Here is a 16,097-nt window from a genome sequence, read left to right on the forward strand (position 1 = left end):
TTCAACAACGACAGTATCTAATGAATTTATTCAGGGGATGCCACTGGGGCCGAGAGGAGGAGGAGGCACCCAAGGGAGGGGGTGACCTCAAGCCGAAGGAGGAGAGGGCAAGGGCAAGGGTGTCTCGGGATCCCTGGGAATCTCCAAGGTCCAGGAGGAGAAGCCGCAAGGGAGCAGGAATGCGTCACAGAGCACCAGAGCAGCTTGACCGAGGGGGGCAATGGTCAACACGGTTAGGAGCAGGACACTGTGGGCTTCTCACAGATCCAAACCTTCTCCTTACTACACTTGTCGTCGTTCCAGCCATCATTGTACAATTCCACACAGTCCTCATCGCCATCGTTGTTGGGTTCTCCTGGTTTCCAGAAGCTGTGAACAGCAGCGATGCCATGAGCCCCCCATGACTCGCCCTCAGCTCCATCCTAGCCCACCGGCCCAGTCCCTGAGGGGCTGCTCTCTGGCACTTTGCAGCCAATTTCCAACAGGAGGGGAGAAATTCTAAGGCAGGATTATTAATATAGTTGGTGTCGGGGCCACTTTTGCCAGTGCTTACTCCTGGCTTACTCCTGGCTCTGTGCTCAGAGGGTCACCCTTGGTGGAGCTCAGGACACCACCAGTGGTGGCGAGGACTGAGCCCAGGTGGCCACATGCAGGGCAAGTGCCTGCCCCGCTGTCCCATCACTTCAGCCCCAAACAAAGAATTGTAAAAAATTATTCCCTTAGGGGCTGGAAAGATAGTACAGTGAGGACAGCTTTTGCACCGCATGCAGCAAGCTCGAGTTGGATATCTGAGATCTCATCTTGTACCCTAAATTGCACCATGAGTGATCCCTGAGAACAAAGTAGGGACTAAGCCACCAGATGTGGCTCAAATCAAAGAAAAAGTTTCAGGTGACATGGGAGTAAATGGCTCATTCCTGGGCCTGCCTCTTGAATGGGCCTCTCTGTTGTGGCCCCCCGCGACAGGGGTGGTGATCCCAGAAGCTGAAGCCGACTGCGGGCTCTGCTTGGGTCAGGAATTCCCTCCCCCTCATGCTCTGCCCCTGAGGCAATGTCTGGGAGGGGTCACCTGAGTTCAAGGGGGGTCCCATCGACCCATTGCCAGGACCCCTCATTCTGGAGGTCGCTGAGTCCGATCCAAGTTCTTTGCCCATGTCGAACCTCCCAAGTCTGGAGGAATTTCTGTGGGTGGAGGATGGGGGGCATTAGAGGGAAGGTCCTGAGCACCCCTGCCCGCACTCCCGCACCCCTGCACCCAGGAAAGTCCATCTGCAGTCTGGGCCCAGCCCAACCCCAGGGCACCAGAGCTGCTGTGTGTGCAGTGTTGAGTCTCCTTCCCCGGATGGGGTGGGGGGGTGGAGAGAGGCCCCATCTCCCCACACCGGAGTGGCTCTCATACGTGACCTCTCGCAGGACCTTCCTCCTGCTCCTCCAGGAAGCCTTCCCTGACTGCACCCATGGTCCATCCTACGCCTGCCTATTGGGCTCGACCTCCCAGAAGGGTGGCAGAGAGGGTGTTGAGAACCAGGCAAGGGGACACACCTCCTCGGAGGCGCTGTTGACGATGACCAGGTGGGAGTTCATGCTCTGACAGGCGGACTCTGAAGTCTTCCAATTGCTCTGGGACTTGGAGAACCAGTAGCAGCTTCCCTGGAAGAACTCCCAGCCCCAGGGGCACGGGCGGCAGAGCGTCTCTGGGGGAGAGGGGCAGGGTCAGTTCCCAGGGAGGGTCCCCGTGTGCCGCGTCAGCTCAGAGCATGGGGTTCTCATGAAACCCAGGGCACCCGCCCTCATCAGGCCTGCAGCCTAGTAACACCCCCTGCCGACCTCTCCAGCCTCTCTACACCCCTTCTGACATGGGGTCTCACCCTGACGTACCCATGGTGACATTCATCCGGGCTAGACACTGGTTGATCACCTTCAGGTCCCCCTGGATCTGCTTCTGAGGGGCTGCAACTGCAGAGAAGGACTTAGCAATCAAGCACCGACCGTGTGCGGAGAGGCCGTGCCGGGTGGGAGCCCATTACACAGATGGGAAGAGTGAGGCTCACAGAGCAGCTCGGTCCAGCGAGCTCACTCGGGATTCAAACACCCCCCAGCAAGCTCTCCCTCCCTCCCCCCGCCCCATCTGGTTGTCTTCCCAGACTGTCTCCCCACACTCCATAGACTCGAACCTTCCTTAATGCATGTTGCCTCGTCCAGGGTCTGATTTTCTTGAAGCTTCCCAGGCTGGCTCTGCAGGAAGTCGTGGATCCAGGAGACTACCACAGAGCAGAGAAGCCCCTTTGAGTGATGCCCAAATTGTGCGTGGCTCTGTGTCACATCCAGGGGGCTCCAGCTCCCACCCAGGGGGCCAGAGCTGCACTCCACAGAGAGGGAAATGGGCTCAGACAGGATGTGTACAAGGATTAAAAATCACACAGCACGGTACATGGAGCCCAAGACCTACTTCTTTGGGGGCATTCTGGAAAACAAAGGGCAGAGAATATGAGAGAGAGAGAGAGAGAGAGAGAGAGAGAGAGAGAGAGAGAGAGAGAGAGAACCAAAAGGGTCAAAGTCATAGCACAGCGGGTAGGGCGTTTGTCTTGCATGCGGCTGACCCGGGTTTGATCCCCGGCATCCCATAGGGTCCCCCACGCACCACCAGGAGTAACTCCTGAGTGTGTGAGCCAGGAATAACCCCTGAGCATCGCTGGGTATGGTCCAAAAAGCAAAACAAAACAAAAACAAAAAACCACCAACCTACAGGGCTCCATCCCACCAAAGCTCGGGCCCTTCAACTCACCTTGAACCAGAATGATGGACTGGAACAGGAGTAAGCCCAGGGAGACGAAAAGCAGCACGGAAATGAGACAGACCTCGGATAGGATCCCTGCGGGAGTGACCGGGGTCAAGGCTGAAACTCTTGCCGGACACGCCTCCCCGGCCCCCCCTTCCCCAGGTGGCTGAGCTACCCCATACCTGAGCACCTGCTCCTGGTTTGGAACATTCTGGCGTCCTCAGACCTGCCGAGGTCCCCAAATATCGACGACTCTGAAAGGGACATCCAGGTTCCGCTGACTGTGTCACACGCTGAGCCTCTGCTTCCCACGGAGCAAGCTGGCAGCGGCCCGGGGTCCCCCAGCTGAGCTCTGCCGTCCCCTCCAGCCTCACCTCTTCCTCCTGGGGCATGGGGGTTAAACATGCCTTCCATCTTACCTGGATCCTTCCGCCTCGCTCTTCTCCTCCCCTGCACTGCTGGACACTGGCTTTTTATAGCCCAGGGCTTACCTCAACCACTCCTTGATTTTCCCCCCTCCCCTCAGAAAGAAGAACAACAAGCGGGCACCACACTTCCGTCTCAGAAGAGTTCAAGGAAAGAGAAATTCCTGGCACAGCTCGGGGAGAGGAGATTTGGGGGCAGGGCAGGCATTATCGGGTTAATTCTGGGGACAGAATCCCCTAAGTCCAGTCTCCTTGGCCCCGTCTCTGTCCCCAGATTCAGTTTCCTCTTGGTGATGACAGAGTCTTTTGGTTTTTAAAATTTTTTAATTTTATAAGTTAGTTCACAATGGGCTGGAATAATAGCACAGTGGTAGGGCGTTTGCCTTGCACACAGCCGGCCGGGCTGAGCCGGGTTCAATTCCTCTGCCCCTCTCAGAGAGCCTGGCAAGCTACCGAGAATATCTCGCCCACACGAAAAGCGTGGCAAGCTACCCATGACGTATTCGATATGCCAAACACAGTAACAAGTCTCACGATGGAGACGTTACTGGACCCACTCGAGCAAATCGATGAACAACGGGAGGACAGTGACAGTGACAGTTCACAATATTTGGTTACATTAAATATTCAAACACCCATCCCACCACCATGACACCTTCCCACCACCAAATTCGGGATGTTTCCATCCCAAGCCAAGCCCTGTCCCAAAACACTACCGAAATAATGTATTTTGTATTGTCTGTTATGAAGAACCGCTGAACGTGCTTACAAAAAAGTGACCATATAGGAAACAGTAGAAGATTGTTCTATTTTGACAGGACCCATGAAGACATTCTATAGGATATCTTAACATGTTGTTAAAGTTTGGGTGATGTGAGCTTTAGTATATATATCTGAAAATATGTATGTATACATACATATATATATATATACACATTTCCCTCTAAGATTTGTTGCCTGCTATCTGAACCCCATCAAATATGGTGTGGTAATGGAGAATGGGTAGGGGGTGTCTTATGAAACGTCCGAGTGGTCCAGGAATATGTCACTCATATGTGAGGCTCAGTGTGAGTGTGTGGAGAGCAGCCTTGAGCATGGTGGCTGGTGGGTAGTGGAGGTCGGCTGCCGGAGCTGGATCCCTAGGGGCGGGGAGGGCTCTCACCCCGCCACCCTGGGGTGCCCCGAGTGAAACAGCCTGGTGCGGAGTCAGGTGGCAAGGTTATGGGGGTCTCATGTTATGCTCGTGATGACAAGGTTTGAGGCACTCAGATGCCAGGCGTGGACTCACACGTTGGCTTATTTCAGCGCTAGACACTCACAAGTTAGGGCTTCTCTGTCCCCTCCGAGGAAGTGCTGTGTCCTGCCACACCAGGGAATAAATTCAGATTTGACCCACCACATGTGGAGGACCACAGAGGTCTCTGACAATTCTCACAACTGTCAGTGGGAAAGTGCCCTGCTGCCGTTACAGCTCAGAGGAAACTGTAAAACAGAGAGGCCAAGCTAGTGCCTGAGAACACACAGTACATAAACATGGGAATTTCTTGGCTGTGTTTTTGTTTGTTTGTTTTTCGGGGGTGGTGTTTTTGTTTGGGGGTCACTCCTTGTGATGCTCAGGGGTTGCTCCTGGCTGTGTACACAGGAATTAGTCCTGGCAGTGCCAAATGAGATTCCGTGGACCAACTCAAGTACCCTCCACACTGTACTATCACTCAGATCCTGAGAGCAGAAGTTGACCCCAGGTATGTTGATCCCGAACCCCGTTTTACTCAAGAAATTAAGCTTTTTTCTGTTTTCCATTAGAATTTACTGATAGATTTTTTTACAAAGTCACTTTGACATGATGTGTATAAAGTATTCCTTTGTTATGTATAGACCTTTGACTTCCTATCTGATTCATTGCCTTAATCCACTGTACTATTATTTGCCTTAATCCACTGTACTATCACTCCATCCCCATTAAAGTTTTTTTTTGATAATTGCATTAGGGGCTGGAGTACGTGGGAGGATGCTTGCCTTACACACAGCTGACCTGGGTTCAATCCTCAGCATCCCATATGGTCCCTCGAGCTCTGCCAGGAGTGATCCCTAGGGACAGAGCATTACCGGGTGTGGCCGTCAAAACAAAAAACAAGCAAAAGAATTTAGAGTTCCGGGGCTGGAGCGATAGCCCAGAGCCTAGGGCATTTGCCTTGCACGCGGCCAACCTGGGTTCAATTTCCAGGATCCAAAATGGTCCCCCGAACACTGCCAGGAGTAATTCCTGAGTGCAGAGCCAGGAGGAAGCCCTGAGCATTGCTGGGTGTGGCCCAAAAAGGAAAAAAAAAGAATGAAGTAAAGGGCCAAAGAAAGAGATGATTCACAGAAACTGGAGCTCATGAGCTGGGGGAGAAGGCAGTTGGGATCACTAAGTCAATGATGGTTGGTTGAGAAATCATTCGAGATGGGAGATGTGTGTGCTGAAAGTAGATAAAGGACCAAACGTGATAGCCTCTCAGTATCTATCTTGCAAACCATATGCCCCAAAGTAGAGAGAGAGTATGTGGGAAATTTTCCGACATAGAGGCAGGAGGCATGGGGAATCCTGGGAACATTGGTGGTGGAAAATGTGCATTGGTGGAGGGATGGGTGTTCAATCATTGTATGACTGAAACTCACATGAAAACTTTGTAGCTCACAGTCATGCAAAAAAAAAAAAACCCCTGTAGCTTATGCATTTCATATGCATAAGAAGAATTCATATACAGAAGACCCGGGTTTGTTTTACTTTCATTTTATAGGGATTTTGCTGCACCTGCTGGTACTAAGGGTTTACTCCTGGTCCTGTGCTCAGGGTTCACTCTTGGCAGGGCTTGGGGAACCATATGGAGTACCACTGGAAATGTCTACAAAACACTGAGCATGGAGTTGGACGAGTGGATGGATGGATGGATGGATGGATGGATGGATGGATGGATGGTCAGACGGATGGACAGAAGGAAGGATGGATGGGTTAATGCATTATAAGATGGTGGATGGATGGACATATAGGTGGGTGGGTGATGGATGGATGGATGAATGGATGGGTACATGGATGGATATCCACCTACAGAAAATGTCATCAACAAGAGCACTTGAGGCAGCGGCGAAAGCAGAAACCGTATTCAACAATGACAGTATACAGTGTGTGACTTTATTCAAGGGATGCCACAGGGGCCGAGAGGAGGAGGAGGCAACCAAGGGAGGGGGTGACCTCTAGCCAATGAGAGGCGGGCAAGAACAAGGAAAGATGTAAGAGGGAAGCAAATTCTTATGAATTATCCCTGAGAGAAAAGGATCCAATTGAAAATGTAATAGAAGGCAAAAGAGAGAGGCAGAGTGAGAATAAAAGAATAACCATTATATTAAGAACAAAGTAAAGGGGGGTTGGAGCGATAGCACAGCGTGGAGTGCATTTGCCTTGCAAGCAGCAACCCAGGTTCGATTCCCAGCATCCCATATAGTCTCCCGAACACTGCCAGGAGCAATTCCTGAGTGCGGAGCCAGGAGGAACCCCTGAGCATCGATGGGTGTGGCCCAAAAAGGAAAAGAAAAAGAATGAAGTAAAGGGCCAAAGAAAGAGATGAGTCATAGAAACTGGAGCTCATGAGCTGGGCGAGAAGGCAGCTGGGATAGAGAAGGGATCACTAAGTCAATGATGGTTGCAGAAATCATTCGAGATAGCAGATGTGTGCTGAAAGTAGATAAGGGACCAAATTTGAGAGTCTCTCAGTATCTATATTGCAAAGCATATGCCCAATATTAGAGAGAGGATAGGGAAAATTGTCTGCCATAGAGGCAGGAGGCGTGGGGGATCCTGGGAACATTGGTGGTGGCAAATGTGCATTGGTGGAGGGATGGGTGTTCGATCATTGTATGACTGAAACCCACAGGAAAACTTTATAACTGTAGCCTACGGTGATGACACAAAAAACTGAAGGTTATGTATTTCATATTCATAAGAAGAATTCATATGCAGAAGACCCAGGTTTCTATCACTTTCGTTTTATTGGAATTTGGATCGCATCTGCTGGTACTAAGGGTTTACTCCTGGTCATGTGCTCAGGGTTCACTCTTGGAAGGGCTTGGGGCACCATATGGAGTACCACTGGAAATGGCTGCAAAAACACTGAGCATGGAGATATATGAGTGGATGGATGGATGGTTGTATGGATGGGTGGATGGATGGATGGATGGACAAATGGATGGATGGGTTGATGAATTATAAGATGGTGGATGGATGAATGGATAGATGAGTGGATGGGTGGATGGGTTGATGGATTATAAAATTGTGGATGGATGGATGGATGGATGGATGGACTGGTGGATGGATTGATGGATGGATGACTGGGTGGATGGAAGACTGGATGGATGGGTTGATGGATTATAAGATGGTGGATGGATGGGTGGATGGATGTTGTGGATGGATTGATGGATGGATGGATGGGTTAATGGATTATAGGATGGTGGATAGATGGATGGATGGGTGGGTGGATTAATGGATGGGTGGATGGATGGATGATGAGCTGATGGATTATAGGATGGTGGATGGATGGATGAGTGAATGGATGGGTGGGTAGGTGGATGGATGTCCACCTACAGCAAATATCATCAACAAGAGCACTTGAAGCAGCTGCGAAAGTAGACAACATATTCAACAACGACAGTATCCAGTGTGTGACTTTATTCAGGGAATGTCACTGGGGCTGAGAGGAGGAGGTAATCTCTAGTGACAGAGGGGGGGCATGAACAAGGGGATCTTGGGATCTCTGGGGATCTCCAAGGTCCAGGAGGAGAAGCCGCAGTTGAGACAGGAGCTCATCACAGAGCACCGGAGCAGCCTGACCGAGGGGGACAATGGTCATCACGGATTGGAGCAGGACACCGCGGGCCTCTCACATATCCAAATCTTCTCTTTACCACACTTGTCGTCGTTCCAGCCATCATTGTACAATTCCACACAGTCCTCATCGCCATCGTTGTTGGGTTCTCCTGGTTTCCAGAAGCTGTGAACAGCAGCGATTCCATGAGCCCCCCATGACCCGCCCTCAGCTCCATCCTAGCCCACCGGCCCCGTCCCTGAGGGGCTGCTTTCTGGCACTTTGCAGCCAACTTCCAACAGGAGGGGAGAAATTCCGAGGCAGGATTGTTAATATAGTTGGTGTCGGGGCCACTTTGACCAGTGCTTAATCCTGGCTCTGTGCTAGGGGTCACCCTTGGTGGGACTCAGGACACAGTAGTGCTGGGGACTGAGCCCAGGTGGACACATGCAGGGCAAGTGCCTGCCCCGCTGTCGCATCATTTCAGCCCCCCAAAAAAGATTGTAAAATTTATTATTCTGGTAGGGGCTGGAGAGATAGCACAGTGGGGATGGCTCTTGCCTCACACGCAGCGAACTCGGGTTTGATCCCTGACATCCCAGCTTGTCCCCTGAATCCCGCCCTGAGTGATCCCTGAGCACGGAACTGGGACTGTTTCTCAACACCGGATGTGGCTCAAACCAAAGAAAAAAGATTCAGATGACATTTACATGGGAGTAAATGGCTGATTCCTGGGCCTGCTTCTATCTCGGGCCTCTCCTTTGTGGCCCCCGAAGACTGGCGTGTTGCGCCCTGAAGTCGACTGTGGGCTCGGCTTGGGGTCGGGGATTCCCCCCATGCTCCACCCCCGAGGCAGGGTCTGGGAGGAGTCACCTGAGTTCAAGGGGGGTCCCGTCGACCCATTGCCAGGAACCCTCATTCTGGAGGTCGCTGAGTCCGATCCAAGTTCTTTGCCCATGTCGAACCTCCCAAGTCTGGAGGAATTTCTGTGGGTGGAGGATGGGGGGCATTAGAGGGAAGGTCCTGAGCACCCCTGCCCGCACTCCCGCATCCCTGCACCCAGGAAAGTCCATCTACAGTCTGGGCCCAGCCCAACCCCAGGGCACCAGAGCAGCTGTGTGTGCAGTGCTGAGTCTCCTTCCCGGGATGGGGTGGGGGGTGGAGAGAGGCCCCATCTCCCCTCACCGGAGCGGTTCTCATACGTGACCTCTCGCAGGACCTTCCTCCTGCTCCTCCAGGAAGCCTTCCCTGACCGCACCCATGGTCCATCCTACGCCTATTGGGCTCGACCTCCCAGAAGGGTGGCAGAGAGGATGTTGAGACCAGGCAAGGGGACACACCTCCTCGGAGACGCTGTTGACGATGACCAGGTGGGAGTTCATGCTCTGACAGGCGGACTCTGAAGTCTTCCAATTGCTCTGGGACTTGGAGAACCAGTAGCAGCTTCCCTGGAAGAACTCCCAGTCCCAGGGGCACTGACGGCAGAGTGTCCCTGGGGGAGAAGGCAGGGTCAGTTCCCAGGGAGGGTCCCCATGTGCCGTGTCAGCTCAGAGCATGGGGTTCTCATGAAAGAGTCCCCCGGGCACCCGCCCTCATCAGGGCTTCAGCCTAGAAATACGCGCTGCCGACCTCTCCAGCCCCTGTACGCCCCTTCTGACGTGGGGCCTCACCCCGACATACCCATGGTGACATTCATCCGGGCTAGACACTGGTTGATCACCTTCAGGTCCCCCTGGATCTGCTTCTGAGGAGCCGCAACTGCAGAGAAGGACCCAGCAAGCAATCAAGCAGGGACCGTGGGCGGAGAGGCCGTGCCGGGTGGGTGCCCATTACACAGATGGGAAGAGTGAGGTTCAAGGAGCAGCTCAGCCCAGCAAGCTCAGTAGGGATCCAGTACCCTCCAACAAACTCTCCCTCCCTCCCCTGCCCCAGCTGGTTGTCTTCCCAAACTCCATCTCCCCACACTCCATGGACTCGAACCTTCCTTAATGCATGTTGCCTCGTCCAGGGTCTGATTCTCTTGAAGCTTCCCAGGCTGGCTCTGCAGGAAGTCGTGGATCCAGGAGACTACCACAAAGCAGAGAAGCCCCTTTGAGTGATGCCCAAATTGTGTGTGGCTCTGTGTCACATCCGGGGGCTCCAGCTCCCACCCAGGGGGCCAGAGCTGCACTCCACAGAGAGGGAAATGGACTCAGAGAGGGTGGGTAGAAAGATTGAAGTCACAGGGCATGGACATGGAGCCCAAGACCTACTTGTTTGGCGGCATTCTGGAGAATATTCCAGAGAGGAGGAGGAGGAGGAGGAGGAGGAGGAGGAGGAGAGAGAGAGAGAGAGAGAGAGAGAGAGAGAGAGAGACAGAGAGAGACAGAGAGAGACAGAGAGAGACAGAGAGAGAGAAACACAGAGAGTGACAGAGAACCAACCTAAATGGCCAGAGTAATAGCACAGCAGGTAGGGCGTTTGTCTTGCATGCGGCTGACCCGGGTTTGATCCCCGGCATCCTATAGGGTCCCCCAAGCACCACCAGGAGTAATTCCTGAGTGTGTGAGCCAGGAATAACCCCTGAGCATCGCTGGGTATGGTCCAAAAAGCAAAACAAAACAAAACCAAAAAACCACCAACCTACAGGGCTCCATCCCACCAAAGCTCGAGAACCTTGAACTCACCTTGAACCAGGATGATGGACTGGAGCAGGAGTAAGCCCAGAGAGACGAGAAGCAGCACAGAAATGAGACAGACCCGGGACAGCATCCCTGCGGGAGTGACGGGGGCCAAGGCTGAAGTACTTGCCGGACACACCTCCCCGCTCCTCCCTCCCCCAGGTGGCTGAGCTACCCCATACCTGAGCACCTGCTCCTGGTTTGGAACATCCTGGTGTCCTCAGTCACCCCTAGGCCCCTAAACGCCGGCTCTGAAAGGGACATCCAGGTTCCGTTGACTGTGTCACACGCTGAGCCTCTGCTTCCCACGGAGCAAACTGGCAGCGGCCCGGGGTCGCCCAGCTGACCTCTGCCGTCCCCTCCAGCCTCATCTCTTTCACCTGGGGCATGGGGGTTAAACATCCCTTCCATCTTACCCGGCTCCTTCCGCCTCGCTCTTCTCCTCCCCTGCACTGCTGGACTCTGGCTTTTTATAGCCCAGGGCTTACCTCAACCACTCCTTGATTTTCCCCCCTCCCCTCAGAAAGAAGAACAACAAGCGGGCACCACACTTCCGTCTCAGAAGAGTTTAAGCAGAGAGAAATTCCTGACACAGCTCAGGGAGAGGAGATTTGGGGGAGGGGCAGGCATTTTGGGGCCAATTCTGGGGACAGAAGTCCCAAAGTCTAGTCTCCCTGGCCCCGTCTGTGTCCCCAGATTCAGTTTCCTCTCAGTGATGACAAAGTCTTTTGGTTTTTTAAAATTTTTTAATTTCAAAAGTTAGTTCACAATATTTGGTTTCATTTAATATTCAAACACCCATTCCACCACATTACACCTTCCCACCATCAAATTCGGGATGGTTCCATCCCAAGTCCCAAGCCCAATCCCAAAACACAATCGAAATAATATATTTTGTATCGTCTGTTATGAGGAACTCCTGAACCATCACCATCACCATCACCCCGTCGTTCTTCAATTCACTTGAGCAGGCTCAGTAACGTCTCCAACGTCCCTGTCAAGTGCAAGTGTAGCCCGATGACATATTGGGGGCTCCTTCAGGGTCAGGGGAATGAGGACCATTCATTATTACTGTATTTGACATATCAGGTACTCCACGGGTAGCTTGCCAGGCTCTGCCGTGTGGGCGGGATACTCTCGGTAGCTTGCCGGGCTCTCGGAGATGGATGGAGGCTTTTGGGGCAGCCTCTAATCACCTTTACAGGTGTTCCTAATCAGGCATATAGGCGGGTATGATACTCTCAGTAGCCTGCCGGGTTCTCTGAGAGTGAAACTTGAGAATAAGAGGTTGCACTGCTGTAAATGCAGCCGCACTTCTGGGAGCTTGGTTTTATAGTCTCTGGATGGCTGTTGATGAGGTTACATGGCAGTTGGTGGGTGTAACTGTCTAGCTACTGGAAGGTGGGGGAGCTGGGTGGAGGAGGCCCAGTCCCGAACCGAGCAGGCTTGGAGATCTCAGCCCCGGGTCCTGCGCACCTGGGTTCCTCTGCGGGGTCCTCGTTCAAGCATGTGGAGAGTGGTCTCAGCATGGCTTTGGCTGGGTCCCGGAGGTCTTCAGCTGTCGGGGCTCTGCTTGGGGTGGAGAGGGAAACTCAACCCGCCCTCCTCCAAGGGGACCCGGTGAGGACAGCCAGGCGCGGGGGGCAGGAGACTCTGCCTTGTTCTCTGAACATGCTTACAAAAAAGTGTCCATATAGGAAACAGTAGAAGATTGTTATATTTTGGTAGGAACCATTAAGACATTCTATAGGATATCATTACATGTTGTTAAAGTTTGGGTGATGTGAGGCCGGAGCGATAGCACAGCGGGTTGGGCGTTTGCTTTACACGCGGCAGACCTGGGTTTGATCCCCGGCATCCCATATGGTCCCCCAAGCACCGCTAGGAGTCATTCCTGAGTGCAGAGCCAGGAGTGACCCCAGAGCATTGCTGGGTGTGACCCAAAAAGGCAAAAAAGAAGGTTTGGGTGATGTAAGCTTTAGTATATATATTAAAATATGTATATATACTTATATCTATATAGATAGATATATATACACCTTTCCGTCTATGATTTGTTGCCAACTATCCGAAACTCATCATATATGGTGTGGTAACTCACCCACACGGCAAAGCCTGGCAAACTACCCATGACGTATTCGATATGCCAAACACCGTAACAAGTCTCACAATGTTACTGGGCCTGCTCGAGCAAATTGATGAACAACGGGGTGACAGTGACAGTGACAGTGAATTATGAAGAATGGGTAGGGGGTGTCTTATGAAATGGCCGAGCAGTCCAGGAATACGTCACTCATATGTGAGGCTCAGTGTGAGTGTGTGGAGAGCAGCCTTGAGCATGGTGGCCGGTGGGTAGTGGAGGTCGGCTGCCGGAGCTGGATCCCTAGGGGCGGGGAGGGCTCTCACCCCGCCACCCTGGGGTGCCCCGAGTGAAACAGCCTGGTGCGGAATCAGGTGGAAAGGTTATGGGGGTCTCATGTTATGCTCGTGATGACAAGGTTTGAGGCACTCAGATGCCTGGCGTGGGCTCACACGTTGCCTTATTTCAGCGCTAGACACTCACAAGTTAGGGCTTCCCTGTCCCCTCCGGGGAAGTGCTGTGTCCTGCCACACCAAGGAATAAATTCAGATTTGACCCACACACGTGGAGGACCCCAGAGGTCTCTGACAATTCTCACAACTGTCAGTGGGAAAGTGCTCTGCTGCCACTACAGCTCATAGGAAGCTGTAAAACAGAGAGGCCAAGCTAGTGCCTGAGAACACACAGTACATAAACATGGGAATTTCTTGGCTGTGTGTGTTTTTTTAATTTTACTTATTTATTTATTTATTTATTTGCTTTTTGGGTCACACCTGGCGATGCACAGGGGTTACTCCTGGCTCTGCACTCAGGAGTTATTCCTGGCGGTGCTCAGGGGAGCATATGGGATGCTGGGAATCGAACCCAGGTTGGCCGCGTGCAAGGCAAATGCCCTACCCACTGTGCTATCTCTCCAGCCCCTCTTGGCGGTTTGTTTGTTTGTTTGTTTGTTTTTGGGGGTGCTGTTTTTGGTTTGGGGGTCACACCTTGTGATGCTCAGGGGTTACTCCTGGCTGTGCACACAAGAAATAGTCCTGGCGGTGCTAAATGAGAACCCGGGGACCAAACCAAGTGTCCTCCCCACTGTACTATCATTCAGATCCCAAGAGCAGAAGTTTACCCAGGTATGTTGATCCCGAAACCCGTTTTACTCAATAAATTAAGCTTTTTTCTCTTTTCCATTAGAATTTACTGATAGATATTTTTTACAAAGTCACTTTGACATGATGTGTATAAAGTATTCCTTTCTTATGTATGGACCTTCGACTTCCTATCTGATTCATTGCCTTAATCCACGGTACTATTATTTGCCTTAATCCACTGTACTATCACTTCATCCCCATTAAAGTTTTTTTTGATAATTGCATTAGGGGCTGGAGTACGTGGGAGGATGCTTGCCTTACACACAGCTGACCAGGGTTCAATCCTCAGCATCCCATATGGTCCCTCGAGCTCTGCCAGGAGTGATCCCTAGAGACAGAGCATTAGTGGGTGTGGCCCTCAAAATAAAAAACAAGCAAAAGAATTTAGAGTTCCGGGGCTGGAGCGATAGCCCAGAGCCTAGGGCATTTGCCTTGCACGCGGCCAACCTGGGTTCAATTCCCAGGATCCAAAATGGTCCCCCGAACACTGCCAGGAGTAATTCCTGAGTGCAGAGCCAGGAGGAAGCCCTGAGCATCGCTGGGTGTGGCCCAAAAAGGAAAAGAAAAAGAATGAAGTAAAGGGCCAAAGAAAGAGATGAGTCATAGAAACTGGAGCTCATGAGCTGGGCGAGAAGGCAGCTGGGATAGAGAAGGGATCACTAAGTCAATGATGGTTGGTTGAGAAATCATTCGAGATGGGAGATGTGTGTGCTGAAAGTAGATAAAGGACCAAATGTGATAGCCTCTCAGTATCTATATTGCAAACCACATGCCCCAAAGTAGAGAGAGAGTATGGGGGAAATTGTATGCCCTAGAGGCAGGGGGGCGTGGGGGATCCTGGGAACAATAGTGGTGAAAAACATACATTGGTGGAGGGATGGGTGTTCGATCATTTATGACTGAAACTCAAACATAAAAACTTTATAACTGTAGCTCACGGTGATGTAAAAAAAAAACCTGAAGCTTATGCATTTCATATGCATAAGAAGAATTCATATGCAGAAGATCCAGGGTTCTTTTACTGTTATTTTATTGGGATTTGGGCCACACCTGCTGGTACTAGGGTTTACCTCAGGTCCTGTGCTCTGGGTTCACTCTTGGCAGGGCTTGGGGCACCATATGGCATACCACTGGAAATGTCTACAAAACACTGAGCATGGAATTGGATGAGTGGATGGATGGATGGATGGATGGATGGATGGATGGACGGATGGATGGATGGACGGATGAGTGGGTGGATGGATGGATGGATGGGTGACTGGCTGGCTCGATGTGTTGATGGATTATAAGATGATGGATGAATGGTGGATGGATAATTGGATGGATGGGCCGAGAGGAGGAGGAGGCACCCAAGGGAGGGGTGGATGGATTGATGGATGGGTGGATTGATTGATGGATGGATGGGTAACGGATTATAGGATGGTGGATGGGTGGACAGATGAGAGGATGGATGGATGGATGGATGGATGGATGGATGGATGGATGAATTATAGTGTGGTGGATGGTTGGGTGGATGGATGGATCGGTGGATGGATGGATGGATGTAGGGGTTGATGTATTATAAGATGGTTGAAGGATGGATGGGTTGATGGATTATAGGCTGGTGGATGGATGATGGATGGACGGATGTGTAGATGGATTGATGGATTATAGGATGGTGGATGAATCTATGGGTGGATGGGTGGGTGGGTAGGTGGATGGTTGTCCACCTACAGCAAATGTCATCAACAAGAGCACTTGATCCAGCAGCAAAAACAGGCACCTTATTCAACAATGACAGTATCCAGTGTGTGACCTTATTCAGGCGATGCCACTGGGGCTAAGAGGAAAAGGAGGCACCCAAGAGAGGGTGTGATCTCTAGCTGACTGGGGGGGGGGGGGGACATTATCAAGGAAAGAAACAAGAGGGAAGCAAATTTTTATGAGTTATCCCTGAGAGAAAAAGATCCAATTGAAAATGTAATAGAAGGCACAAGAGAGAGGCATAGTGAAAATAAAAGAAAAAGCATGATATTAAGAATGAAGTAAAGGGGGATTGGAGGCATAGCACAGCGAGAAAGGCGTTTGTCTTGCAAGCTGCCAACCCCGGTTCGATTCCAGCATCTCATATTGTCTCCCGAGTACTGCTAGGAACAATTCCTGAGTGCAGAGCCAGGAGGAACCCCTGAGTATT

General features: G+C 51.7%; 2 protein-coding genes across 2 annotated transcripts; both read right to left on the reverse strand.

The window, feature by feature from the left end:
* Positions 1–233: 233 nt before the first annotated feature.
* LOC130022475 (CD209 antigen-like protein 2) lies at positions 234–3,193 on the reverse strand. Its single transcript, XM_056113246.1, has 6 exons — positions 3,154–3,193; positions 2,786–2,872; positions 1,879–1,956; positions 1,543–1,694; positions 1,070–1,182; positions 234–369 (listed from the first exon to the last, which is right to left on the reverse strand). The coding sequence occupies exons 1-6, from the start codon at positions 3,191–3,193 to the stop codon at positions 234–236; spliced, it is 606 nt and encodes a 201-aa protein (XP_055969221.1).
* Positions 3,194–8,086: 4,893 nt separating this feature from the next.
* On the reverse strand, positions 8,087–10,793 carry LOC130022476 (CD209 antigen-like protein 2). Its single transcript, XM_056113247.1, has 5 exons — positions 10,709–10,793; positions 9,723–9,800; positions 9,383–9,534; positions 8,916–9,028; positions 8,087–8,228 (listed from the first exon to the last, which is right to left on the reverse strand). Exons 1-5 carry the CDS (start codon positions 10,791–10,793, stop codon positions 8,087–8,089), a joined length of 570 nt encoding a protein of 189 aa, XP_055969222.1.
* Positions 10,794–16,097: the final 5,304 nt, after the last annotated feature.

The sequence above is a fragment of the Sorex fumeus genome, unplaced genomic scaffold, assembly GCF_029834395.1.
Source record: "Sorex fumeus unplaced genomic scaffold, SorFum_2.1 ptg000019l, whole genome shotgun sequence".
NCBI classification, from domain to species: domain Eukaryota; kingdom Metazoa; phylum Chordata; class Mammalia; order Eulipotyphla; family Soricidae; genus Sorex; species Sorex fumeus.